Source organism: Lampetra planeri, chromosome 20, assembly GCF_965212315.1.
Source record: "Lampetra planeri chromosome 20, kcLamPlan1.2.h2, whole genome shotgun sequence".
NCBI lineage: Eukaryota > Metazoa > Chordata > Hyperoartia > Petromyzontiformes > Petromyzontidae > Lampetra > Lampetra planeri.
This window is the reverse complement of record NC_136126.1, coordinates 1950849-1978591: the sequence shown is the minus strand read 5'-3', so window position 1 is coordinate 1978591 and position 27743 is coordinate 1950849. Positions and strand designations below refer to the sequence as shown.

The 27743-nt window shown below is 48.7% G+C and overlaps 1 protein-coding gene across 3 annotated transcripts; it reads right to left on the bottom strand.

Annotated features, from left to right (window-relative positions):
- Positions 1-1743: 1743 nt before the first annotated feature.
- On the bottom strand, positions 1744-27716 carry TSC1 (TSC complex subunit 1). Of its 3 annotated transcripts, none has more exons than XM_078603239.1 (25): positions 27581-27716; positions 22945-23144; positions 22176-22279; positions 21879-22031; positions 20254-20398; positions 19359-19513; positions 18643-18716; positions 17713-17870; positions 17037-17155; positions 16272-16419; positions 15828-15928; positions 15095-15170; positions 14661-14732; positions 13842-13964; positions 12760-13018; positions 11746-12039; positions 11307-11350; positions 10104-10270; positions 8912-9094; positions 8270-8380; positions 7578-7700; positions 6412-6599; positions 5911-6042; positions 5489-5622; positions 1744-4769 (listed from the first exon to the last, which is right to left on the bottom strand). In XM_078603239.1, the coding sequence occupies exons 2-25, from the start codon at positions 23051-23053 to the stop codon at positions 4438-4440; spliced, it is 3504 nt and encodes a 1167-aa protein (XP_078459365.1). In that variant the 5' UTR covers positions 23054-23144; positions 27581-27716; the 3' UTR covers positions 1744-4437. The 3 variants fall into 3 exon arrangements, with proteins under 3 accessions (XP_078459365.1, XP_078459363.1, XP_078459364.1); XM_078603237.1 differs by lacking the exon at positions 27581-27716 and adding an exon at positions 27425-27573; XM_078603238.1 differs by lacking the exon at positions 27581-27716 and adding an exon at positions 27425-27573 and having other exon boundaries at positions 1744-4766.
- Between the last annotated feature and the right edge of the window lie 27 nt (positions 27717-27743).

Here is a 27743-nt window from a genome sequence, read left to right as displayed (position 1 = left end):
TTCGCGGGCGTAAATATATTCAACACTTCTGTTTTTCAGCCGTCACGACCATCAGATATGAACGCTCCACTCCTGGATGAAGCCCACCCCCCCCCCAAGTTGCCACCTCGTGGTCGTGCGATGCAACACGATGTGCAGCGCCCACAAGAGTTGATTTCATTCACTCAATCTCAAATATCATCCTCTGCGCTCCCTCCTTTCGCAAGCTGGCATTCCGTCGTGAAGAGTCTCCACGCCAGGGACCGGCAACCAAAAGAAGACCAGTAATTTGTTTTATTTGATAGTTTAAAAAAAACTCAATATCAAGAGCCGCAGTGCATGTGAATACAAGGTGGTCCTTACAGAGCCGCAAGTTGCCAAACCCCTGGTCTAGACATTTAGCCACCACGCCAAAGCCAACGTCAGTCATATTCTTTGGTTATTTCGGTAAAGTCACGTAGATAGAAAAAACAATAAAAAGTAAATAAAGTGAATAAAAATATCAAGGCGTTTCGATCGCAACACAAGCGGTCGTCATCAGGAAAAGGGGTTAGCCTCTAAAGGCACACTGTTTAAAGGTTTGGAGATGGGCGTAGCCCAAGTGTATCAGCAGCACCAGCAATGTATATGCAGCAGTAGCAAAATTGCTAATGCAGCAGCAATGCCAATGCAGTAGCAATGCCAATGCAGCAAGGGCCGCCAGGAAATCACTGCACCCCGTTCCACACACCACACTGCTGACGGTGGAGGTTGATTGACAAGAAAACACAAGTCAAGACATGACCCAAAGTGGTTGATGACATCTTTCCAATGATTGCTGAATTTAAAACGTTCGTCTCGGTTGAAAACTGTCTGTATATATGGATGGCTTCATGAACGAATCTTTGTTGATCGCCAGTAGGCTTGCAAAGTGCCACCGCCTTAGAGACATCAATTTCGTGCGAGCCAGCCACATTAAAATAATTATCAGCCACGGCAGAAATATTGGTCCTGCCGTGTTTCAAATCTGCCTTATGCTCACGAACACAGTCCGAGACATGTCGCCGAGTTTCCCCAATGTAACTGCTGCCGCAGATACAGCTTAGTTTGTAGACGCCGGGATATTGCATGTCAGGAACCTTGTCCTTCACAGATAGGATCAGATCACGAATTGTATGTAGTGTTAAATTGGACCTGGATCTTGTTTGCTCATGATTTTGGAAATCTTTTTGGTTACCCCTATGGCAGGGTGATGGTTTTGATTGGATCCTCAGATGGCTCCTTCCTCAGTTGCGGTGATGGCTTTGCAGATTGTGTAGTCAAAATATAAATTCGCCTTGAGAGCTTGGTGTACGTGTTTGAGTTCACTGGTTAGGTGTTCATGGTCGGAGATACATTGAGCTCTATGGTGTAGCGTTTTGATGTGGGAATTATTTTGCGATGGATGGTGGTGGGAGTCGGGTTTTAGGTAGGAGTCAGTATGGGTTATATTCGTCCGTTGAAGGAGCGCAGACCAGTTGGTTTGTCTTAAATTTTCCATTTATTAAGATGGGCACATCAGCTTCTTGATGTTCCGATGCAGTTGATGGTTAGTGCCTTCTAAAATGCATGGCTCCAACAAACACTTCCACCTAATAAATTCAAATATCACTTAAATTTAAGTGCTAAAAATAAGTCTTATCGTACTTTCGAGTATTGTAAAATGTAAGTTATGGTCCAAGCGATATCTAATAGGGATGAGTGAAATTCTCCAAGGGCGAACTGAAAAGGCTTTAGCACCACACATGACAATTCAATCTTTATTTCAGCATCTCCAAGCAGATCAGTCGTATAAACACGTAAAAGTGCACGGCGTGTATTTCGTTTATTGAAATGCTTCCTTTCATACTGTGTGGGGGGGGGGGGGAGACGGATCACCGCCAGATCAGGTTTTTGAAAAACCAACAAGGATTGGGCGTGCAAAAATGGAACAAAGAATTTAACACAAAAACGCAAACTATCCACATGCAAAAGGTTCGGTAGCAAACCACATCCGTTATTTTTCAATCCCTGGACACGCTCAACTGCCAAAACGCAAGAGCAGACATTAAGCGACACTTAATAAGAGACCTGTACTATTGCAATGTCAACCTCCCGTTATGCAATTGTTCCGCACCAGCTCTGCTGCTCTACTTCGTTGCTTGCTATGGCTCCCAAGTCTGCACGTACAGCCGAGTCGGGCAGTGGTCCTGGATATGCTTTATCAACACAAAATGTCTCAGAACAACAATTTTCCCTGGACACTTGAAACACCTAAGCAAAAAAAGCTAATTCAAAGGTGAATAAGGGGTCCCGGTAAAAGTGGCAGAGGTCGGGCTATGGTTCAGGTTAGAGCTTGGTTAAAATACTTCACCCAGTATGTTTTCACCACCCCACCATCGAAAAACAAGACTTTAACGTTCATATTTTTCTACCCTGCTCCAATTTTGATCACAATTGCGCTATCGGTATGTTATGAGACAGAGGCCCATTCATCTGTAAGAGTGAATAAGAATAAAGAACAGTTCGCAAAAGCGGATATCACATAACTACTTGAGATCTCTTCCAAGAAGTGACCTCCGGACCATGCACTCGCTATGTCACCGGAATTGAAGTTCGTCGCAAGAGTTAAATCAAGCGACCTCGATTCCACCTGGCCACCTTTTCACATTCTCACTGTTTTTCGTCTATACGAGAGGCGTTCACTTCATCACGGTTCTTTAATAAACGTACATCACGTCACGCACGAGCGGTGGAAATTGCTGTGCCGAGGCAGATCGTGCTGAACGAAGCACCGCAGCAGCATTTGCTCTCCTTCGCGCTCCTCCACGCAGACATCGCCGCGGGCCACGAGCGACGGACCGTCCTGCCGGAGGCACCAGCAACTGGTGCACGGTCACGGCATAAAAACGGTCACGCAAAGAGCTATACTAAAACAAGGCACTAACCACTTCCAGGCCCAGGGTTACTGGTCGGTAGTACAGCGACAATACCTTGCACACACCCTCAGACCTGGCTCTTGCATATCGTCGAAGAGGACACGTAAGGCCGAGTGAGTACGCCCGCTACACTAATTTTCCGCGCTGTAGCCACGCACGCTTCACGTTCTCGTGATATACTGTCGTCGAAACAACTGGACGCCACTCCAAAGTCAGTAGAGGGCTCATACGAATGGAAGTACTTGAGAACTGTCGTGTTGGACATAAGCCTGTGACGCTACGAGAAAAAAAATATGTTTAAAGTGCAAAATCTTTTCGGCTCAGTCATCGACTAAAAGTACATGGAGAGGCATTTTTTTTCCTTTAGCTTTTTTTTTGCTTGCAAGAGTTTGGTTGCCATGTGATGCGCAAGGAGGAAAAAGCAACATCAGGCAAACGGCTGCTTCGGCAACCACTCCCGCGTTACGGCAGAACAGCAAAATATTAACGACACTGCAAAAAAAACGGCGAGCGCTTTAGAGATAACCCCCCCACCTCCCCCGCAAAAATGAAAAAACCCATTAAGCGCACATCTTAAATACCACCAGCCCAAAGTGAACAAACCCCCCGCACCCCCCCCCATCATCATAAGGAGAAAAGTGACCAACATTTGTAGAAAGCTGCATCTCTTGTTACACAATGCGCACCCAAGGCGAGCCTTAGTGTTGAGAACACAAGGTCAACGACAAACTGCAGTCTGTTCCATTAACCTCCAGGGCTATCGTAATTCACATGTGCAATAAATATCTCCAGACAGAGTTCAGTCATGTTATTAAACAAAAAACATCATGACAAAAAAACTGAAAATCACACACAAACAGAACAATGCACCAGGTCATTACACCTTCACGTGTAACGTAACCTTTCCAACACAATTTTGGCACTTTCCTCCTTATATCAGCAGCATCATTTTTTTTTTACTTTTTTCAGTTTTGTATTTTTTTTGCTTTTTCTTGGGTTTTTTGGCAATTATTTCTACACCAGGTTACACACGAATCGGCGAGTGCATGCAAAGTTGGGCGCGACTACCGTAAAGGCTACGTCGAGTCAGGACGATGCGAGTGCGCGCGTGTGAGCGCACTGCGAGATCCTGCACGGTTTCCGAGCTGTGGTGGCAGTACCTCGGGAGCTACATTTAGTCAGAATGCCTCTCTTTAAATGCACAAGCCGGGTTAAAATGAGAAGCTCGGTTGGCAACTTCAACAAAATCGAGGGGGGAGGGGGGGCACCACCTTCATTTGCCCTCAAAGAAGGGACAAGATTGGGATATTATTCCAAAATACAAAGCATATTTTACCAAGTTTTTTGTTGTTGTTTCGTCATCAGTTACAGAGTGCACAGAGCACCTTTTTTGTTCGTACCAGTATTCCAAAATGCCGCTTTCTAACGAGCAGCACGCATCAGTAAAAAAAACCCACCTAAGTATTCCATCAATTTGCCACGAGGGGGACAAGTCAGGGAATGTCTGATGGGGCGCCGCTCGCTATTTCTCGTCGTAGTCCATGATTCCCCGCTGCTGAAGAATCCTGACATTCAGGGCGTGCTGCTGGTGCTGCCCACCCCCACCAAGGTTCCTGGTGGTCCCGCGAGCGTGCGATGCGGACGCTGGCGCCGCCATGGAACTGGGCGGCTCACGAGGCGCGCCGGCCGCCGACGAAGCGTCCGCGCTCGCGTCGTCCTCCCGGTTGTCATCGCCTCCGCCGCCGCCTCCTCGACTGCGTAGCAGCTCCCGCGTGTGTTGTCCCAGGAAGCTGCGGGACGCAGGGTATGGGTTGCTCGCGGCTACCCCCATCAGGCCAGCGGACGGCGGATCTGCTGGAGTAGTGGAGCAGCCACACGCACGCAAATATTAAACAAATAAATTCATGCGCATGTGTGGATTCGTCTTGGTATATATTTGTGCAGTCTTTGGTAACTGGGCTGAGAACATCAATTCGTTACACCCTAGAACACCGTTTCATAACATTTGGCACGAAACCAATATTCGAACCCAAGATGTGCCAGTTCAGTACTCCCTCTTCTATTGGCACATCCAGAGTGTTTTTATAATGGCTACATACAATGGCTTCACAAGATATGAGAATCTTGTTTTGGGGCCAAGTAGGACCTGGGGCAGGGATAATGGCACATTGTCAGTTGGTGCGCTGCAAGGCTACAGTGTAACCACATCATCTACATGTATCTTGACTTGTTCATTGCATGTGACGTCAGCAGCACGCTCGCCTTCCGAAGCTGAAAAAAAACCACCTGGAGCCTCCAGACTTAGCACGGCCTCGGCGTGGTTTGGTTGCACAATGGAACAAGAGGTATCTGAGCAACATAGCCACGTCCGCTACAAGCTGTCGCTGGTGTCGGTGCGCCATGGTCCAGTCAACGCATGGCACCTGGGTCCGTCCCGTAAACTCCTGTCAGCGAGCCATCCGACACTTCACGTGGCCTCTAAGTGTACCTGGCCTGGCCCAGGCGCCGCTTAGTGACGTCACCGCCACTTAGTGGCGAATGGCGGGTGTTGTTGTTCGTTGTTGTCGTCATACCGCTAACGAGGGGCACACGGGCGTCGATGGGTGCGCCGGGCAGCAGGCTGGCCGGTCGTTCGGGTCCAGCGGCGTCGGGCAGCGGGGTCGCCGAGTCGGCGTCTGCCGCGTTGCCTGCGAGCGCCCTCTCCTTCCTGCACAGCAAACCGAGGCTTTACGATGACGACGAAGCATACACGCCATCGCAAACAAAATGCACGGGGAGCAAAAAATAATAATACAAGACAGACATCACGAGAAAACAAAACACAATGACCCAGAGAAGTTCCGTTAGAGCCCTGTTATAATAGCCATAGCAGCTTCAGTTCGCTACGGTATACCACAACTCAATTATTGCTTGTTTTGTTGCCGTCAGGTTCATGTTTTGGGGCCTTTGGAGCTGTGCTCAGGTGTTCATGCGTATGCATGTACGCGAGACTCACGGGCGGTCTTTGAAACCAGCGGGCGATTCCAGCACCTCCAGGCAGCTGTAGAGCTCCAGCATGTGGCTCTCCAGCGCCTGGTTGATCCTCTTCTGCGCCTTGTACTTGCTCTCCATCGCCTGCTGCTGGCTCCTGCGAGAAGAAAGCAGCACCGCGTGCTGAGGAACCCTCCACGCTCGCAGAGACGGGCAGTGTCTCAATGTGAGTTGTATTCAAATATGAAATGTAATTACGTTTGCAACTACTGTAATTCATCGGTGCCGAATGGATTGCGGCATCATGAGAGATGGTGGAAGCTTGGCTGAAGCATTCCTCCGGCAGTGGATTGATCATGGCAGATGATGATATTTACATGTTTGTGTATGGTTATTGTGGTCGAGACCATCAAGCCACTTCATAACCAAGTATTTTTTACATGCAACCGTCCGGGATTTGAACCCAGGTTCTCAGTCGCACCAGCTCAATGCCCCCACTTCCGAGCCACCCGGGACACCACCTCACCTGCCCTGGTTTTTGACGTTCTCGAGGAAGCGTTTCTGCTCCAGGAGGAGGATGTCCTTAGCCATGATGCTGTTCTCCAGGTCATTGATGCGCCGACTCGCCGCGTCCACACGCTGCGCCTGCTGCCGCATGCACTGGCGCGCCTTCTCCAGCTCGCGGCGGTGCGACAGCAAGCACATCTCCCCCTCCTGAGCAACGCCGACGGCAGGAGGGTGGTGGTGGTGGTAGGGAGTGGTAGTGTAGCGGTTAGTGCGCTGCGTTACGAACCCGGCGACCCGGGGTAGATTCCCGCTCACGGTCAACACCGGTAACGATCATCTGAACCCATCCTGGGCCTCCCCTATGTCGACTCAGCCTCAAATGAGTACCTCGTGCTGTGTGTAAACATCTCCGCTGGGGCAACAAAGTTGGCCGAGCGTGGTACTGGCCACCCTCCCCCTCGTGTGCCGTGCCGGCCTTTATAGGTGCTCCCTAACAGCACTTTCCCCAACAGTCTGTTCAGGCTTGATGGGGGATCTTTGTCTTTGGTAGTAGAAAACCAACCTGTGTATGGATAGTTCAATGTCCATGTACCATTTTATTCAGGGACTGTTTAATTTTTGTGTGGTGTGGGACTATTTTGTTGTTTTTGCTACATTGCCCAAGCTTGATAAATCGGACTAATACAATTAATTAAATCACACTATTTCTATTTAGTCATTTGCTTACTTTTTAAAATCTATTTTGCACTCACATTGTGTGTTTGTATTGTTTGTTGTTGCAACTTGCCGACCCGCCCATACTGGACGTCTGAAAAATATCTTCATAGCCCATCGGATTCCCCCTGCAGTCTAAATAAAGATTCCGATTCTTAAATTAAACAACATGCGCTTGTAAACATGTTTGTTCAATTTACATGCTAAACATCCCCAAGCTGGACTCGAGTAACAGCTGCAATTATTCAGGACAAGCTGGAAAGGCAACTTGAAAGAAATAAAACCACCAAATTAAGGACAGGAATGGATTCTGTGACGTTTTCCAACGCAGATTCTGGAGGGGCCCCTCTAGAGCCTCCCGTTAGTTGAGACCCTTCCGCCAAGCAACGTCCCGAGCAAGCAATTGTTAGGCTCGCCTTTACCGCGATCTCATTGATTACAACGATTATTACGTACAGAGTGCGCGCTCACCTTGTCCGCGTAGTGGTTGATGTTGTGCAGCTCCTCGCGGTACAGTTCGTTGAGCTCGCCGAGCACAAGCAGCTGCCGGTTGAGCATGTCCGCATGCTGGCTCAGAGTCTCGCTAGACTGCAGCTGCGAGAGCAACACCCGCACGGTCACGCACGCAAGCACGCAGGGCAGGACGTGCGGTCACATAGAGGAGGAAGATGCCGGGCTCAAAACAGACGGCTCCTTGTTAAAGCATGAGACTTAAAAAAAAAAAATTGGAGTGTCATTACGGCACTCAAAGCCACGACAACGGGTTTTGATAAGTCAATGCACAATGTACGACGGTGTGCTCGATCGATTATTCCTGCTTGTTAACGAAGCTGCTTTACTCTCATCAGACAGCCTACGACTCATTGCAGGTAAGTAGAGGGCTGTTTGAAAAAAATGTCGGTGGCTTTCATCCCAAAAAGTTATGCGCCAATTAATCTACTTCTTGGTGAAAATGCCACGTTCTTATGACGGAGGTTCAAGTTAATCCATAGGACAACCACTGCCGACTGCCCACAGTGGTACCTCGCTTAATCATCTTGCGACCTTTTGACTGCGAGCCATGCGCTCAACCACCGTGCCCCAATACAGTCCGGACACGTCTGATAAGACGCAAAATGTGCCCGACACGATATGAAACAGAACCTGCTGCTGTCCACACCCACCTTCTCCTGCAGACGCTGGAGCTCGTGGAACGTGTCGTACACCTTGCAGTTGGCTTTTTGCAGTTCCACTTTGAGTCGAACCACATCCCTGTAAGTCTCGTCCAACTTGCACTGCCAAACACGCACCAAACACGACATTCTTTTTAGTTTCTCCCATCGGATCAGGAAACACTTAAGAGAACGGCCAACATAAGTAGATATCACAGAGCTGCCTCTCGGATATGGGATCCCGTCAAACGAGCTCTGGTTTCATAAATATGTCGTTAAACCGTCCACTACCCGACAAAGCCAATTATGGAAAAATATTGGTCACGAAAGCCTGTGTGTTAAGCCAAGCACTGGTCTAGACAGTAGGGGTAGCAATTTCCCACCAGAATCAGTCAAAAAAAATAATCTCAGGACCTGCAATTTAGCCAAATTAAGTATTGGTTTTGTGCAGTAACTGCGGACTGGGATAAGCCCATAAACTCACCGCACTTCAGAAGGATGAATCAATGAGTGAAGCTTAAGGGGCACAGTAACCACGGTAGAAGCAATAGGAGAGTGATAATGAGGCAACTGACCGTCGGTGAGCAAGCGACTCTAAAAACGACGAGAAACTCTGGACAGAAAAGTGCATGCAATCAATCGACCATCGCCTACCTGCAGTTCACGGTTGCTGGCAGACAGACTGTCACGGTCGGACTGCAGGGAGCGCAGCTGCACCTGATAGAAACCCATGTTCTGCTCCTTCTCCATGCGTTGCTGCTGGCTCCGCTGCTGCTCTTCTGTCAGGCTGCGACGCAGCACCAAGATCTCCTCGTCCTGCAGGCGCAGCTGGTCCCTCTGCAGGATGCGGTGCCACACGGAAGGGGCGGGGAGAGAAGGAATTTATGTACTTATGCATATTTGTTTTTAGTGACTTGCTGACCTTTTCTATAATTCGCATTCCTGCAGTTCTTGTTGTACCTTGCTGACCCTGCCTCTACTGGACATGTGTGACAAAAAGAGCTGAGCTTCATCGCAGGAGGAGGAATCCGATGAGCTGTCTAAATAAAGTCCGATTCTGAGCGCAACGCAACGGCGGCCAAGTGGCGAGACGGCATTGGTAAAGCAGAGGCGACAGAGACAATAAACAAAAAAAACACGCAGATGCATGGTTTTGTAACGCTATTAAACATTTAGTTAGTGACGACGATAATTGTAGCGCTCCAGCCAGGTACGCGCAGGAAGCAGTACTGTACGTGTCGGCCACCACAAGACAGCAGAGCTCGGATAGCGGTCCTTGTAGCACTGTTTTTTTTCCAAGTTTTTAGGGAACCGTTCCACGAATTGAGCAAGTTTTGTTCAAGGTAAGACCTGAATAGCAATACAAATTTACGCTAACATCTTGTGCAAAATTAATCCTCTTCACGAGAGGTATCATGAACAGAAGTATTGTGAAGACGCCTCTCATGGATGGGACAGAAAAAGCTAATGCATCGTGTATGTGTGTTGAATTTCTTTCGCACCGTGTATGTGTGTTGAATTTCTTTCGCACCGTACGTAGCCAACCGTGCTAATTGGAGGTGCGGGGAAGCATAACAAACTGAAATCCAAAAATCGGTTGTAAAGAAATGAGTTCATGTGGTTTTCACACCTGATGATTGATTGCTTGTGTTGCAATTGAGACGTCGTGAAAATTTGATTGTTGAATTTTTATTATTTTATTATTTCCATTCTATGTGACTTTACCGAAAGAACCAAGAATATGAGTTCATGTATGTATAATCACTTTCAACTTTCGTTGGAAAATCGGGAAGAAAAAAATAAAGAAGACTTCTTCCTGTGCGTCTCCACGCGCCGCCACTCTCACCATGGCGGCGTTCTGCTCCTGCAGCGCGGTGGCGGTGATGACCTTGCGAAGCAGGCGACGGTTGCGCAGGGCGTGCTGCTCACGCTTGTGCCGCTCGTAGAGAAGCTGCGCATGCAGCAGGTGCAGGCGGCTGTGCAGAAGGTGCATCTCCTCTGGGGGAACGGAGCCTGCGCGAGTCACATCGGCAACGGTCTCAAGTTAGTCTTTTGTTTTTTTTGCGTGCCATACTTTGCCATTTTTTTGTTGTTGTTCGTGTCAGGAAATGCACCCTCAAAAGAAAAAATACAAATATTATCTTGCAGCAGACACCTAGGCAGCGTGTCTTCAGGCTGTCCAACACAAGTTCGAAGCTTGCTGAATGAGAAGAGCTACTCTCAATGGCTTTCCGGTGTGCTACCATAGTCATCACCATCAGCTATGATAAATCCACAGCTAGATGGTCTTTTCCAAACCTCCTAATGATCCTGAAATGTAAAAAACCATCTGGCACCGAGAAACGAGCAGATTTCATTGCTCCATCTTCCCAGCGGACGTCCTCTTAAATATTCCATTCTCGCCGTAGCACTTCGGTGACATTACCCCCATACATTATTTATTGAAGATGCAACAAATAAACGACCATGTCAGAGTGTGCGTGGCTTCCTCCTCCAGAAGTTGGGAAAATGTAAGCAGTCGTGCGGTAAAGTGAAATCCACCGCTTGCATCGACCAATCATCGCCCGCCACTTTCTTTTGCAAAAAGGTACAAATGGAATCCGTCTGGCGATCCCAAATGCCCGAGTGAATTTCCAAGCTCAAATTGACAGAACTAAATTAATCCACCGATTTGAAGATGCCGTACAAAACAAGAAGGCTGCCGTGTATTTTAACCCCACCATGTTAGTTGGCGATGTCACTGAAGCACCGCTTGGTATGCCACGAAGAAACTTTTTAACTCTTTTCTCGTCCTCACTTAGCTTCAAACTAGTCTTGGACAGCCCAGCAGAGTACATGGCGAAGGTATGCATCGACGAGAACTAATCGTCAGTTTGGGTTGTCTTTCGTTTCCACCACCGCCTACACAACTCTTATGCGAGTCTAAACTCGGGTGATTAATATTCAAAAAGGCGTTACACGTATTATGTACTTGGCCATTTTTTTGTTGGCGCCACGATGCATTTGCTAACATGCTGCTTTTCATTGAAATATATTCATCACGCCGCACCTCCAAAGTGTGTCCAGTCTGCCGCTTGGCTGGGGAGAGACAGCCTACACAGGAGCCAGTAACAACACGAAATAAAAAAAATTAGAAAAAAGAAAATATCCGGAGTGTAAAAACGTCATTTATCCATTACAATGTGTGGCTAATTCAATGTACAGCAGTGTTTTGTGCAACATAAGGGAGTGAACTGGAGTACCTAAAGAAAACGACAACAATGCAAGTGGTTAACATTTAAAAGATCAACCCAGACAAGTTCACAATACACATTTCCTATTATCGATATCTTTTCGCCACCTCGCAGCCTAGTAATGAGTTTGGGAGTTTCACAAATCTGCACGCGATCCACCACCGACCACTGCCTTCCGAGCTCTAGGACCACAGGGCGTGCTCGCGACCATGCCTGGCATTTAGCGGCGCTCGGGGCCAGCGCCGGAGCCCTCACCGGCTGAGCTCCTTGGCGTGAACGTCGCCACCCCTCTGCATGAGCACATCGATGACGTCGAGTGGCGACGGCGCCACTCCGCAGGGGGAGCCGCTGTGGTGGGAGCCGTCCAAGCCGCGCAACTCGGCCGACTTGCGGTCGACAAACGCACCCACCGCCGCCCGCGGGAAGGCGAGCGCGAACAGGTGCTCGTACGGGTAGCATGTTGCCGACACGGCCGCCGCTCGGCCACAGGCCGAGGCTGGGGTGAGCGCAAAAGAGGAGGAGGTGGTTGACCTGTCCTGTGTCTTGTTACTGGAAAAAAGGAAATATTACAAATTCACCTTTCAGCTGTTGCTTACCAAGATTTAGGAAATGGTATTCAAGCGTTCCGACTGCCTGTGCATTTTTTTAATGCGTAATAAAAGTTCACGCAAACTTAGATAATAAAAAAAAATATACCGATAAGCAACGATTTACCTCCCACCTACGCAATTTGAAAAAGGCTAGAGTCCAAAATCACTGTCTGCTCTCACATGGCGTCATTACGCAGTCCCACCTTCGATTCGCTACAGCTTTCTTCAGCTAAATGTTGCCATATCTTGAAGTGCTCCTCAATGAGAAAAATCCTAACTTAACAAAGCCTCCAGTTTGAGCGAGCACCCGCTATAAACTGACGTTGCACTGGCGTAGCGTGCATAAACTTGGAGTCAACTTTCATCCCGAGCTTTCATTCACCACTTTTTTGCCATCGGCTCTTGCTGAAACCATCATCCACATCAGCCTCACATTCTGACTTGACAACTCCCCCTTCGACCTATCCAAATCCCCCACCTACAAACTCCAGATTATCCAAAATCCTGATACGAGAGACTCTACGTACTACAAGCACATGAATGTATGTAGAACTTATTTCGCACCATACGTAGCCAACTGTGCTAATCGGAGGTGCATCATCTCTCAAGCGTCGTCGGATTTCTATAACCGAGAGCCAATAGAGCAAGGCAACATCGAGCGCGGCTCAGCGGGCTTCACCTCGTGCTACGAGACGTCTCCGAGAGGCCCTGTGACTTCGAGCTGTTGTTGGCGGACGAGGCGGCCACGGTCTGGTGCACCGCCTGCGTCACGGCCGCCTCCCCGCCGTGGGTGCCCGGCGCGGCTTGCGTGCCCGGCGCGGCTTGCGTGCCGGGCGGCGCCGCATCGGCGCTGAAGAAGGGCGAGTCGAAGCCGCCCCGGTGGTCGGCCGGCGCTGGACACATCTCGTTGATCTCCGACACCTCGTCGTTCACCGCCACTGCCAGACACGGCGAGGGGGGAAAGCGGTGCGATTCCGTGAAGAGAGGCACTCGAACCAGGCGTTCTCAAAGAAAACATCCTACGGCGTGGAAAATATATGGCACTACCAATATGCGTTGCATGCACACGTAGAGGACTTTGTCAATCCCACAGATCGTAGGAGTTTTTATTTAATTTTACTTCAGCACGCTAATAATGATGATAGCAGCACTAGAATGTGAGGGATGGCGCAGGCATGGGGAGGCCTTCATCCAGCAGTGGATAAAAAACTGGTGATGATGAATTGCTGTTTGTAGGGAAGGTATAGAGTAACAGATAAGGGAGTAACGACATACCAGTTAAATGATTGACTCAGCCACAATATTCGTCAGCAGTATTTACACAAGGTGTACACGTAGAGCTCTTTTCATCATCCACTGCTGAAGGAGGCCTCCCCGCATCATGCAGTTCATGGACATTCATTGACCATACTTCACTTGCAATGATCAGTCTGGGTTAATGAAAGTGTGATGGCAGCACAGATGTGACAGCAAAGAAGCACAGTACAACATTTTATCTTGTGTGCACTACCCTCTGCTGCCCACCATGTAGCCCCACAGTCGAAAACAACCAGCCACACATACGGCGGTCACCCAATCCAAGCTCAACAACTTCTATGCTTCAACGCCTACGGTTCCCGCCTTCACAAACCCGCACTGACCAGGGTGGTGCAGTGCAGTCAAATAACATTGACGACCCGCAAGGCATGCGGAGGCATGCGGAGGCATGCTGAGGTTAGGGGAGGCATACGCTGGGGGCGGGGATAGGAGCGGGGCACCCACCATCTTCGCCGTCCTTCTCCGGAGGAGCGCAGGAGGCCAGGTTCTCGATGACCAACTGCAGCTCTTTCAGGGACACCTTGCCAGGGCTGCCCACGGCACTCTCCCCTCCTCCTTCGCTCTCCGCTGCTCTCGCGCAGGCACAAACACGGCGACACGCATGGTCAGGCTGCTAGATGCAGGTGCTGGCGGAAAACAAATGCCATTGGCGGGCGTGGCAGCACACACACGGCTGTGATCCGGCGCTTTGACGCTTTGGCGGATAGCCAGATTGTGATCACAAATCTTGCCGTCCGCCTGATGATGCTACTTGTAATTACTGGCGAAACGTCGTACTCGGATAGTAAATGTTGTGGATTCTCTCCAACACACCGGTGTGCTGAACTCGTAACGAATTGGCCTGTTTTGTTTACGTGTCAAACCTTACTATAATTGGCTGTCGGGTGGTGATGGGTTTAACGACATTTATATTTACGCGATCTAACCCTAAAAAAACTATGGATGATAATGGTCACGAAAATCTACGTGTTAAACATTCTAATGCAGAATTCTCACCGCTTGAGACTCAATCATAATAATGCTACGACATTTGACATTGGTCCATTGCTTTTCAAATGCCATGTGAAAGAATAAGACGGTCAGTAATTAACCCACCTGGACTGTTGGGATTAAACAGCAGTATTCTAACCACTGCGAGACATGCAGTCTGCAATAACAGAGTTCCAAAATTACACTTAAGACACAATTCCCAAAAGCCAAATATCACTGTCACCTCCGATTAGCACGGTTGGTTATGTACGGCGAGAAAGAAGTTCAGCATACCTTGCTTTCCCACTTCAACAGCACTGCTCTTGGCAGCGTGGCGCTCAGCCGCAGAGTTGTTCAGAGATCTGTCTGCAGGGCCGGCACGAGAAGGGAAACAGACTCAGCGTGGAGGATGCGAGATGTAGTTCAGAGGCAGCTGTGCCGTAAAAAACAAGTTTGTTGCCGCAAACACTCTAGAAAAATTCACGAAAATATTTTTTTCTTTTACCAGGTAAGGCCCACTGAGCTATTTAGCTCTGTTTCAGATGTGACCTGGCCACAAATGATAGCTCAACGAAGTGGCGGCTTATCATGTGGATATTTAATCGCAGACAAATACTCTTGAGTGCACGTTTATAAATGTGGAGGGATAAACCGGACGACCCGGAGAAAAATCCATGCCACCAGTGGCGAACATGCAAAATCCAAATAAACTCACAGTGGAGGCTTACCAATGGAGGGGGCAGTAACCTTGCCTGCACTGCCTGTGTCACTGACGCCAGGCCTGGGCTTTTCTTGTCGAGCCTCCTGAGCAAACAAGAGTGAATCAACATTAGTGTAAAACAACACGCGACAATAATCGCACACACACAGGCAGTATAAGAGATGCTGCAGAGAACTATTGTGCACCCCAACGGTTGGTGGGACAGGTGGGTAAGGGAGCCATGTGATTTGTTTCACAATTTGTTTTATTTCAGTGGCACATTATTTGCAGAAATATTGAAAAACGGGCTTCAGCATGGCCATCACTAAAATAATTTTAAAAAATTGCATTTTGTTCTAACATTATTCCTGGAAACTGCATCTCACAACCGAAGAGAGAGTGGCAGCTAAAGGATGATTCATACCCAAGGATGGTGCACAACGTACAGATGCACTAATGAAAACAGCTCGTGTGCAGAAGCTATACAGCTCATTGCAATGCGAGACCCGAGAGATTACAGCTAAACTATTTTTATTTAACTAGCTAAGCCCACTGAGCTATAGAGCTGTTTCAGATGCGCCCTGGCCACAAATGACAGCCGAGCGAATTGGCTTATTAACGTAGAAATCTATAGCAGTCAAATACTCAAAACACATATGTACATTCTAAAGATGGCAACGGGTTGGAAGGAGCCTTCATCCAGCAGTGGATGGAACACGTTGCATGGAAGTGAGGGGACCCCTGCTGCAGTGTGCTCTCACCGCGCAGGAGCCGGTGCTGTCAAGAGAGATGTGAACGTACTCGTCCGAGGGGGTCGGTCCAGGGGACGTGGTTGGGGTCGCTAAGGGGGTCCCCGAAATGGCTGGGAATAGAGAAGTTAATGCATTAGACAACTAAAAAAAGATAAACAGCTTTCATCTTGAAGATCCCGAGCTAGAGCGTGCATTCTCCACCTATCTGACAAGCCTGAAGCACTTTTGTTTAACGGGCATTTCACAAGTTGATTGAAATGAATTCTTATGCTCAAGATACACATGTCCAGTCATGCATGTGAGAATTTATTATTTGAGGCGTTCGCATTGTATATCATGAGTCACGTGACATCTGCAGCGACTGCCAATGCTACATTAAACCACGGACGCAGCTCGTAATTGAAATTGAGAAGCAGAGGCAATTTCCCTCGCGCTCTCTCGTGCAGTCCGTACCGTGCTGCGACGAGCTGCCGTGGGCGACGTCGCTCTGGTTGTGCACGGGTGACATGCCGCGCGACGACGGCGGCGTGCTCATCCCGCACACGTTGGCGGGGCTCCAACCCACCTCGCTGCACTCCGCCGTGGTGCGCAGGATCCCCTTCTGTGCCCCCCACACAAACAACAGGGGCGGCGTTTCGTGTCACTATCGGAGGTCACTGGGAGGGAGCTAAAGGAGGAATTTAACTCGATAGAGCAGCGTCCTTCATTGCAAGGCCCGCGGGCCACTGGTGGCCGCAAGTGCGGCTGCTGATGGGCAGCCCCTGACAATACACAACATGTGAAAACACCCTCCATTATCATGGTGCTGTCAAATGTGGCAGCCCTCACACCGATGTCTTTTGTGAGGTCATCGGGGAACGGTATCTCAACCAGACTCTTGGCCCCCCCGCCTTCCCCCCCCCACCCCCCTTCTTCACCAACCCGCAGTAACCAGCGCGGTGAAGCATCGTCAAACGTGCATCATGTGGCCGTGTCGCTGGCACCACGACGCCAATCATGACCGAAGGCATAGTCGCAGGCCAACGGGATCGAGGTCACCCAAGGCACGGCAACACGATGTGAAAAAGCGGACCAGTGGGAACCATGTCCAGCTGAAGCGACGGAGATAAGGCAGAGACGTGGCTAAAGAAAGCACACTGCCAATGGGTTAACCCGTCAATCTACCAGCTAATGGAGGGGAGCTACTGAATTAATGTTGCATGAATGTTCATTGGTCACCTGGTGGCCCTTGATATCGCCTTCTTCCATCGAGAGGCGGCGCACCCTCATGGGCGTGGAGGAATGAGACATCCGCGACGATGTAGGTGTCGTGGAAATGGAGCCAGAGAGAGACGCTCCTGTGAGGGAGGAAGGTAACATGAAGACCCTCAGACTTGTGACGATTCATTTATTGAAATCGATGCTTGCGCCAGTCACTTTGGCCGCTACTTATCGGCTTCCGTCACACTCTACGGAAGGCCAATCAGTTACGAATGATGGAAGGCCTACATGATAATGTATACCATAAGACTTAAAACTAATTTGAAATAAAGGCTTACTCTGCTCTACGAGTGAAAACAAATCAATCTCTGGGCAATAATTTTGGGGGGTGCAATTAGAATATCTTGCCTTTTGGATTTTTATAACGAAATGTGGGTGAAGTGGCAGCATAGTTGTTGGCGCATTTCCACATGAACCCGAGTTCGATTACCGACCACGACTAACGTTAGCGGCGGCCCTTGGCATCTCCCCACGCCACTCCATCATTCCAATAACCAGCATGGTGAAGTATGGTCAAACAATGCCCACAAGTAGGAGTGGGAAAGGCTTTCCTACCCGGCAGTGGATAGACTATGGGGGCTATAAATTACTTTGACGTTGCCTTTGCACAAGTAATCCCCAAACAGCGCCGTACCCGACTGGAAGGAGACGTCGGGTGTCGCCTGGGACAGGCAGTGCAGAGGCAGCTGATCAGGGACGGGGCAGAAACCCTCCTCACTCGACGCCTCCTTTGAATCGAGCGACACTTTGGCGCACTCGATGACCACGTCCTGAGTCTCATACTTCTTCCACCTCGGAGAGAAAGCGGATTTAAATGCACGTCAAGGGTTTTGTCGTTGGTGATGATCGTGACAATGACGAGTCGTCGTTCTATCTTCGAGAAGGAGTGATCACCGTGCGTGTCACAAGTTAAAATTATCGTCATTAATTAAGACAATTTACAGTCTTCTAGAACTTGGAAAAATCGCAGGTGTGTCCGATTTAAATCATCAAACACCATTTTCATCATTTTTCCTTGTTCTTGAGGTCTCCATTCAACAGGAGACTTGCATTCCACTTTTTAAACTTTCTTTCAATAGATGGACACCAGCCTAACCTTGCAGGCTTTCTACAATGCGGCGAAATGTGGACCAATGCTTGGCGCAACGACTCTTCGTCAGTTTAAATACGTAGGAGCCATACGTGACCAATATCATCCATAACAGGTTTTTGGATTAGATCCCGTAAATATAAATGTGGCATAAACCCGCCATCACCCGACACAGCCAATTAGTAAGGTTGGTCACGTAAACAAAACATGCCAATTCGTTACTAGTACAGTACACCGGTGTGTTGGAGAGTAAACCCACAACATTTACAATTCGAGCAGGACATTTCACCAGCAATTACAACTAGCATCAGCAGGCGGACAGCCAGAGTTGGAGAAATCCTCCGGCTCTTCTTGGCCTACGCGTTTCTGATGATCGCGAGTTTCAAAAGATCGTGTATGCGTACCCGACAAACCAACTCCCAATGGACAGCAGCACTGTGAACGAAGGTGCGATGACGGCAGGGATAAACTCACTTGCTGGTATCCATCTCGTACTCCTTGGTCCCCGTGACAAGTTCTGGATGTACCCGCACGCGTTCCACCATGGGCTGAGAAAACAGTGCAGAACATGACAACATGGTTTATTGAGGTTGACTCAACCCCATTATCCCCCCCCACCACCCAAGCCCCCTGCCCCAGCCGTCATAGGAATGTGGAATTTCCACCACTGTTTCAGGGGCTGTAAATGGGAGAGGCGCATTGCCTTGACGCTCATTTCAGCAGTAAATCACTTTGACTTGAGTTTATAAACCATGTCTGCACTGGAGCCACCCCGCCCCTGAATTAGCCCGGTATTGAAGACAGTGCACATTACAACGCATGAGACATCCATGAAAGGCTGGACAGGTGCCGTGTGTGGGCGCGTGCGAGGGTAGCGGTAGTGTAGCGGTTAGTGGACTGCGCTACGAACCCAGCACCAGGGTTTAATTCCCGCTAATGGCCAACACCGGTGAGACGATTACCCGAGTCGGTCCTGAGCCTCTCCTAGGTCGACTCAGCCTCAAATGAGTACCTGGTGCAGTGTGTAAACAACGCCATTGGGGAGACAAAGGCGGCCGGGCGTGGTGCTGGCCACCCACCCCCTCGTGTCCCGTGCCGGCCTTCATAGATGCTCGCTAACAGCACTTGCCCCAACAGTATGTTAAGGCTATACGGGGCATCTTTGTCTTTGTGCTTGGTAGAGCACTCACCAGGATGACCTCCGTGAAGAGGGTGCTGTTCTCCCGCATGCTGTAGTGCGCACGCAGGTACGACAGGAAGTTGCATGGGTACATGCCGTAGAGGCGGTGGAACAGGGCGTACACGCCAGCATGCAGGTGCACCACGCACACCTCCGGGACGTGGCCTGGTGGTGGTGGCAGCAACACAGGCAGGATTTATTACGCAACTCATAATCATGTATCACGCGTGTCATGTATTATATAAATCTGTGTCAAATTAGCACCACCCCACCCCCGCCCCCCCATATCATAAGGACAGGGTCCTTGCCTGTAAGAGCAGCAGCTTCCCAAAATGGATTCAAGCAAAAAAGACTGCTGATGAGGCACCGAATGTCGAAATCAGTTCAGTTCGCTTGTCTTGAAACAATGCTCCCGCCTGGAATGCTCTTCCTTCCGATTATAGGAAGCCACTTGAGCCATCCACTTTTAAATCAAGATTGAAAACTCATTACTTGATAATTGCTTTTTGGCTTTAGTTTGTTGTCCTTCCCGAGCACTTCCAGTTACCATGGTTGGCTACATCAAGTTCAACATATATATACAATACAATATAAAAAATGGACGCATAGTCGGTTGGTCAATAGGCACCACCTGACACCTGATGCACAAATGGAAAACTAAAAACTCCAGTGTGCGACCGAGGTTGTCCAAAACAGACCGTATAACATAACGATGCAATGCTCGATCCACAAATATGAAGGAGACCTCACAGCGATACAAGTCCGTTGTTCCCAACGCGGTAATCTGGCTCGACCACAAAAATGTGAGATTGTAGTTGTCGATCTGCATCTACATCAGCCGTACAACAAGACGACCCCGCCTGGAACCTTGTGGTACCAGCTGGGCACAGGGGGCAGGCACACACCGGCATTTTTGAGCCCCCACGAGGCGAGGCGGCTGAAGATGTCGAAGATCTCGTGCACGTGCTGCTTGACGGCCTGCGGGATCATGGGAAGCAGCGTGGCGAGCACCAGCACCCCCGTGGTCAGCACCACCTCGTTGGAATCCGTCTGCGGTGAAAACGTCGTGGGTCGGCGTAAAACGAGAGGCCGCCTTGCGCAGCTCGGTTGCTCTTAACAATAATAATCAGGTAGGTTTCGAACTTGCGCAATTACTAGAGCAGTGTTCTTCACTGCATGGCACGCGGGCAACTGGCAGATCCTGGGTGGCCTTTAGCACAGCTTTTGACGTGCAGTCCCCGACAATACACAAATGTAAAAACACCCCATTCGTGCTGCTCTCAAAACCCAATGGTTAAAAATGTGTTATTGGCAAAAGTGGCCCCCACCTCTGAAAATTAGTAAAGAACACTGTTATAGAGCAAGTCTACCACCAAGGTGCCATGGTTTGCGGACATTGTCCACAGTAGTTTAGCGGAAGGGGACGATGTTGCTTACATGTAATTCCAATTGGGCAATTTGCAGGCAATTTTCAACATTTGGTAAAATATTCACTGTCGCTGGCACTCAATGCTTCACCAGACTGGTCAGTGCAGGCTGGTGGGGGGGGGGTGGGAAAGTGATGTTTGAGCATTGTACAGCACAATGATGAATTTTGCCGCACCGATGAGATTGGGTGCATTCATGATGCGTAGCCTGATAAAAACACGAACATACTTCACATGTACGTCTCAGAGGTGGTTTATCGTGGCTATGCCGATATTGATTCTGGCTTTCAGAGTTTGGCAAACCATTCTATGCAATGAATCGTAAAGGTTTTGGCGCTGTGTTCGCTCGAAGATGCAGCGACTGCGAATGTCAACATACCCATTGATGTTAAACTCTAAACACGAAACAATAATAGCTGTGGGCCGTTGATGTCACATGCCATAGACTGTTTGGCGATAGTGGCAACTTATTAATAGAGGTGATTGTCATGTGACATTACAGTGCAGCTTAATAATAATTCTCAGCCCTTTGTCAATCCACCTCTGAATGCAGGACTCCCCACGGCATCCTACATCGATCGTAGGGGTTGTTTTGACTGTACATCACCATGCTGGTCAGTGGGTTGGTGAAGGGTTGGAGTCTAGGACCAGTTCATATAGAACGTGCCACTGATGTTAACCATGACCGGGAATCAAACTCGGGAGGCCGGGTTGGCATTGCAGTGCTCTATCCACTGCGCCACCGACTCCTACTTAGATACACTTACTTAAAAACACAAAAAATAGAAGCAAGTAAATTAATGAACTTTCACAGACAGAACAATATGTCTAGCTTAACTACACAGCATTACAGTTTGTGTTGAACTATTGCTGCTACAATTATGCACTCCCAGAAGGGGCTTTGTGATTCATGGGATGTTGTAATAAGTGCTTTTAATTTTTACATGGAGAGACAGATGTTGTGGAGGTATATTGTCTGCTCATCTTATGTTGTTACAGACCAATAGATCAGCCACTGTACAACACACTGCAATCCCCTCCATCGGAGCACAATGCCAGTGTTCCGATGGCCTTATTATTTCCTTCTGTAGGCACGTGCTTGCCTTCAGGCACTTGAGCAGCGACGCAAACACGGGAGCCCTGTAGATCTTGTGGATCCAGGACGGCTGCCTCCGCACGACATGACCTAGCAAGTTGAGGCTGGGAAGCCGAGTGGCTGCCCGGGCCATGCACTCGTTCAGTTTGTCCAGGAGATGCTAAAACACAGGGATGACAAACACTGCATGTGGCTTTTGGACGGCCGGGTGGCGGCGCAGTGGGTAACACTCGTGCCTCACAACAAGGAGGAACCTGGGTTCGATTCAGGGGGGTGGGGGGAAGATCGCTTTTTGCAAACCAACCTTGTCATGCGGCTCGCGGACAGAACAGAGGATCTGCAGGGCCTGGTCCGAATTGTGGCTCATGTAGTAATCCACCAGGCTGTTCATCAGCCACGGACCACGCTCTGCAAAAAAAATCCGACGGCAAACACTTTCACACTCACATTCCACTGCGCAACAGCATAGCAAGTAAGCACATTTCCCAAAGATGGTTCTATTACACTGCCCCTAAAACAAGTAACCCGGAATGCGCCCCAATCTCGTTTAATCTCGGAAGCTGGAAAGCGCTTTGATGGGTGACCACGATGTAGTCTGCTGCAGGGCTGCATTGTCATCAGGGGCGGGACAAGAAAATGTACCACTCCAATAACCTATGCTCTCCACTTTAATTACTCAGCACTGACCAGCAGTGAAGTATGAGCACATAAAAAATTGGATCTGCACTTAAATTGCATATATTCCCGAACCAATGAAACTAGACAGTTGACTCGTGCAACAAACACTTTTCCTTGATGGGAGAGAGCAGGTACCTATGTAGTTTCTTTCGCACCATACATAGCCAACCGAGCTAATCGGAGGTGCGGGCGGGAAAGTTCTGCCTTTTAAACGACCGGTTGCATGGCTCCGAATGGATTCTGTCTCATGAAAGGATAGCACAATCGGGATGAAATGTAGGATTTTTTTTTTAATCATCGAAGGCGGCGGTGAATCGCTACCTCCCGACTATGGATCAAAGTGGCCTCCGTGTTAAAAACCTCTGCACGCCAGCAGCACGACGCGCACCGCTCACCGACGTTGAGGTTTTCGACGAGCAGGCTGCGCACGTCCTCCGCTACCTGCAGCTCCGAGGACTCGAGCAGGCTCAGCAGCTCGGTGGCGTTCACCTGCTGTGTCGTCATGATGCCGTCCAGGGTCCAGCGCTTCAGCCCCACCCGGGTCAAATAATCCTCCCACGCCGCGATCACCTCCTCCGAGGGCACCCGTTCCTCGCTGCCGGTGACAACAATATCTCTTTTTCCACCGTACAACCAAGCTGTACCGGGGCCGTGCCACGTTGGCATGATGTGGCTACGGCGGCACCCTGGGTTGTTTTCCCCATTGCAGAAACTGAGCCGTGCCACGCAATAAAACGCGCGATGTCGGCAGCACGTGTGCAGTGTATCGACCGATGTAACGCACAACAAAAATGAATAAATCCTGCCCCCGGTCCTGCTTGGCACCGAGCCAGATTCTGGTTTGGGGAATAGCCAGTAGAAAGCCATTGGTGTAAGGGCCCTGCACTGGCTCCACTCGGGATAGGCCACTGCAAGAAGTACAAGGGTGCAGGAGGTTGGGGTAAGCAGGAGGTTGGGGTAAGCAGGGGGGGGGGGTTGCAGTGGCAAGAAGCGCTCTACGACCTTGCCTTTCGGACGACCTTGCCATTAGGAACTTGACCATGTACAGTTGTTTGTAAGATTGCTTTTTTTGTCCGTGTTTTTTGTTGTTGCTGTAACCAGGTTTATATTGTGTAACCAGGTCCCCTATCGAAAATGAGTATTTATTTCCCAATGGGTTTTACCCATGGAAAAAATAACCCAAACCAAATAAACAAAATGACGCGTTACTCCTGGTTATGTGCGATACAATGGAGACCGTAAGAGCCGCTCGCAAAACATAGCAACAACGAGTGGTGACATCGATGGCACTGGCCACCAAAAAATCTTGACTTCACTTGCCTTGCTATCGACGGCTATGGAAAATTAGTGTATGTATGCACCCCCGTGCCATCCGTTCCACCATAAATGTGTCTTGTGATGCAATTGTGAACGGACGCTATATACATTTAATTGTATTGCCTTTCCTACACGGGTGACCTTAAAAAACACCCGTCTTACTGGAGGAAAGAAGCGTTATTTACCGAGCGCGACTGCCAAATGAGCAGCAGTAAGGTCGGCGCGGTCATTCGTAGCTGCACGAGAAGACAGTAAGTCCACGGGGCTCCTCATTTAAATACCAGGCTGAACTGGGTGATAACATCAGTGCTCAAAAACCAGGCCGAGTTTTTGAACAAAAATTACATCCAATTGCAAGAAGCCGGACTTTGCCCTTAAAATAAAACGGCAAGTGAGAATCGCGCGCTCGCACATATTAACCCAAATGCATACTTCAAAATAAAACGTGATATTCAAATGCAAATAAACAGAACATGACGGACACAGCAATAAAAAAAATGAAGACTTCGTTGGAGTGGTGTACGACCACAATAAAATAGACTTCCTCGGACTGCCTCGTTCTAAAAAATAAATGTGCTCAATTTCTGTACAGATGAGATGCGGTCACATTTTAGAGGCTATATAAATCCAAATTGTATTCTAAAAAAAATATCAAAAGCATACCACGTGCATCATTAACATTGCCTCGCAAATTTTTGTATAGATGTTTCAGGTACTGACCCTTCCCTCACAGTTGAGAATGGGCAGAGAATGACTTACATTTGGAAGTGCATTTCAAAGATAGAGCATTGGTGGACTGTTATCCGACGATATACGTTCAACATGTAAGGCAGAGTTACTGACAATGTGGGGAGTTGTCATTCACGGGCACCAACGCAAATACCACCGCAAATTTTTTTGGTGTTAATGACGGTCAGCGCTGTCGATTTGAACATCACAAGACACAAAAGAATGTGGAATCGCCCCCACTAAAGGAACTCAAAAGCCACCCCCGGCACCACTGAAAAAACTAGTCCTCCCCCCACCAACACCACAACAGACTTCTCAAAAGAGAATAGTATGGTGGTGCACAAGCAACTGCACTCAGATTGTAAATGTTGTGGATTTTCTCTCCAACACACCAGTGTGCTGTACTAGTTGGCATGTTTGGTTTACGTGACAAACCTTACTAATTGGCTGTGTCAAATGGTGGTGGGTTTAACGGCACATTTAAATTTACGCGATTTAACCCCAACAAAAACCTGTATTATGGATATTGGTCACGAAACCCTACGTGTTAAGCTGACAAGCAACAACATTAATACTTTTAAACAAATGAAGCACCGGTGTGCAAGGACCATCACTGGATGCAACGAAATGTAATTACATTTTTTGGCAGCGAGGCAAAGAAAACGTCTATTTTACGTATTACCTACAATCCACCAACTTATGCTGATAATACTCGACAAGGGACCCCTCTCCCCATACGGTGTCTGTCATGTTGGGTTGTTTGACCATCCCACACGTACTTGTGGTGAACATGCAAACAAAAACATGCACTGATAGTATATGCATGGTCTTTGAAACTGATTGGTCTACACCAGAGACAGCCTTATTGAGGGCCTAGTCTCACTTTCAGGGCATTTATAGTTCGGGGTGAGCAGCTACACATTTTTTGTTTGCATGCTCACCACAAGTGCGTGCGTTTAACACCTGTTTTATTGCCAGAAAGGGTCAAACCTATTCTTATTTTTTCATACCCTGATACTGGCAAAAAAGGTCCCATGGTATACCTCACCATGATGGTCGATGTGGGTTTGCGAAGGGTGTGGGGGCACCCAGGACCGGTTTAGATAATCACTCAAGTGATGTTAGCCGCGGAAGAGAATGGAACTCGGATCTCCAGTGGCAGCACAGCAACTCTGGCCACCACTCGCAAAACTCAACAAGACTGCACAAATGTTGTTCAATGTTTCTGTACCGCACGGATTGAATAGATTAATCGCGTTTGTTAAAGGCTCATGTTTAACACCAAGCAAGCGGCACGCATATATAAAACAATTGTTGCTGATGTGTCAAAAGCCAAAAGCAGTCGACTGCTTGCCTGCATGAACGAATGCTGCTCAAAAATGCTGTTGCTTTAAACTTACTAATTTATAGGCCAAAATGTGACAGCATATTATTTTGGCTGCAAATCAGACCCTTGCATGTTCACTTATTTTACACCTTGGCTAGAACCCAAAACACAGACCTTAATGCATTCGGTGAAGTAAATCAATCAGATTTCTGGGATTTAAATATGGACCGATCTCATTTTTTCTGGCAACAAAACAGGTGTTAAGATGTTAAAACACTAAACTGAAACCTTTTACACGGAACCGTGTGTGCATTCACCGTGGTCAGAATGATGTTTAATGTCCGAATTGCAATTTGTAGCGTCTATAAATTTGGCGTGAAGCGGTGGTTAACAATGTCGCTAAAAACCCATCTACACGAGTTCGATTCCATGCCACGGCTTACACCAGTGACGAGGGCTACCCGAGTGGGTCCTTCCTCTGCCCCGTCTTCACCAACCTGCACTAACCACCACCGTGAAGTATGATGAAACAACTCCCATGCGTGACACAAGGCGTGGAGAGGCATTCATCCGGCAGTAAACAAAAGGGCTGCACGTGCATTGCAAATGCTGCAACAAAAAAACACCTTGGGGCACAAAACCTCTACCTACCCTTACTAAAATACAAAACAATTGGTATGGTGTTACAGCCTTGCCTACAAACCACAAGTCGTCATCATCATCTAATATATATCCACTGCTGGATGGCTCCTCAAGCCACCGCTCGCTCTCACATGCGATGTTAACGATCTACCAAACCATCCACGTCAAGGCACAAATGCATCACAAAACACATTTGGCAAATCAACAAATACTTAAAGAAAAAAAAAACACACTTTACTAACTACGGCTAACAATAAACTACAAATAAGACGTTGAGAAAAATCGTTCCCTCTCCCCTCTTCCACCTCCCCCGTGTCCGCCGCTTCTCCTGGCACAGCCGTTCCCAACACCAGCGAGCCGTGGTCAATCCACTGCTCGATGAAACCCTCAAGAAGACGACGTCATCTAAACTTGGTTTGAAGAAGACGACGTCATCTCTCACGAGCCTGCTGCGATGTAGCGATCTCCCAACCAAGCCACCCATAACAGGGCACAAGTGCATCGCTTACGAATGTAGACTCGGTAAAAAAAAATAAGACTTTCAAACAAAGCACACACATACCGAATTAACACATTTGACTTGTAAATACTGTTAATCTGCATCGTTCTCTCCCCCCGTGGTGTCTCTGGTCGCATCTGCTGCACCGCTGCCATCACAATCAACGCTCGGTCCACTGCTGAACGAAGCCTTCCCCAGTAAGAGACGTTCTAACAAAATAGAACATTTCTATCAAACAAAATAGAACATTTCTATCAAACAAAATCTCCGCTCTCTCGCCGCGTTCCCTGCGGCCTGGCCAATTCTGCACAGCTGACTCGACTAGAAGCCACACAGGCGAGAGAGACGGCGCCGCCGTTACCTCAACGCGGACATCTCGACCGCACTCGCCGACTGTCCTAATCGACTCGATGCACCCTCGAACCCGACTGCTATCCGACGCCGCGGCCCGGAACGTCGGGCAAAGAGCAGGAGGATGAACCGAGGCAAAGGAAGCCGCGGCGCGCTGTGGCGTTACCTGCACTCCGGGACGCGGCCATTTTCATAGGCAGCTCACCGCACGGATCCCTGCGCCGGTCACTGAGGGGCAAAAGTGACGTATTTTGACATCGCGAGCAGCGGAAACTTGCTCCGTCGCATGTGCTGTAACGTCCCAAGCTGAGCCAAGTTGAGAAAAGGCA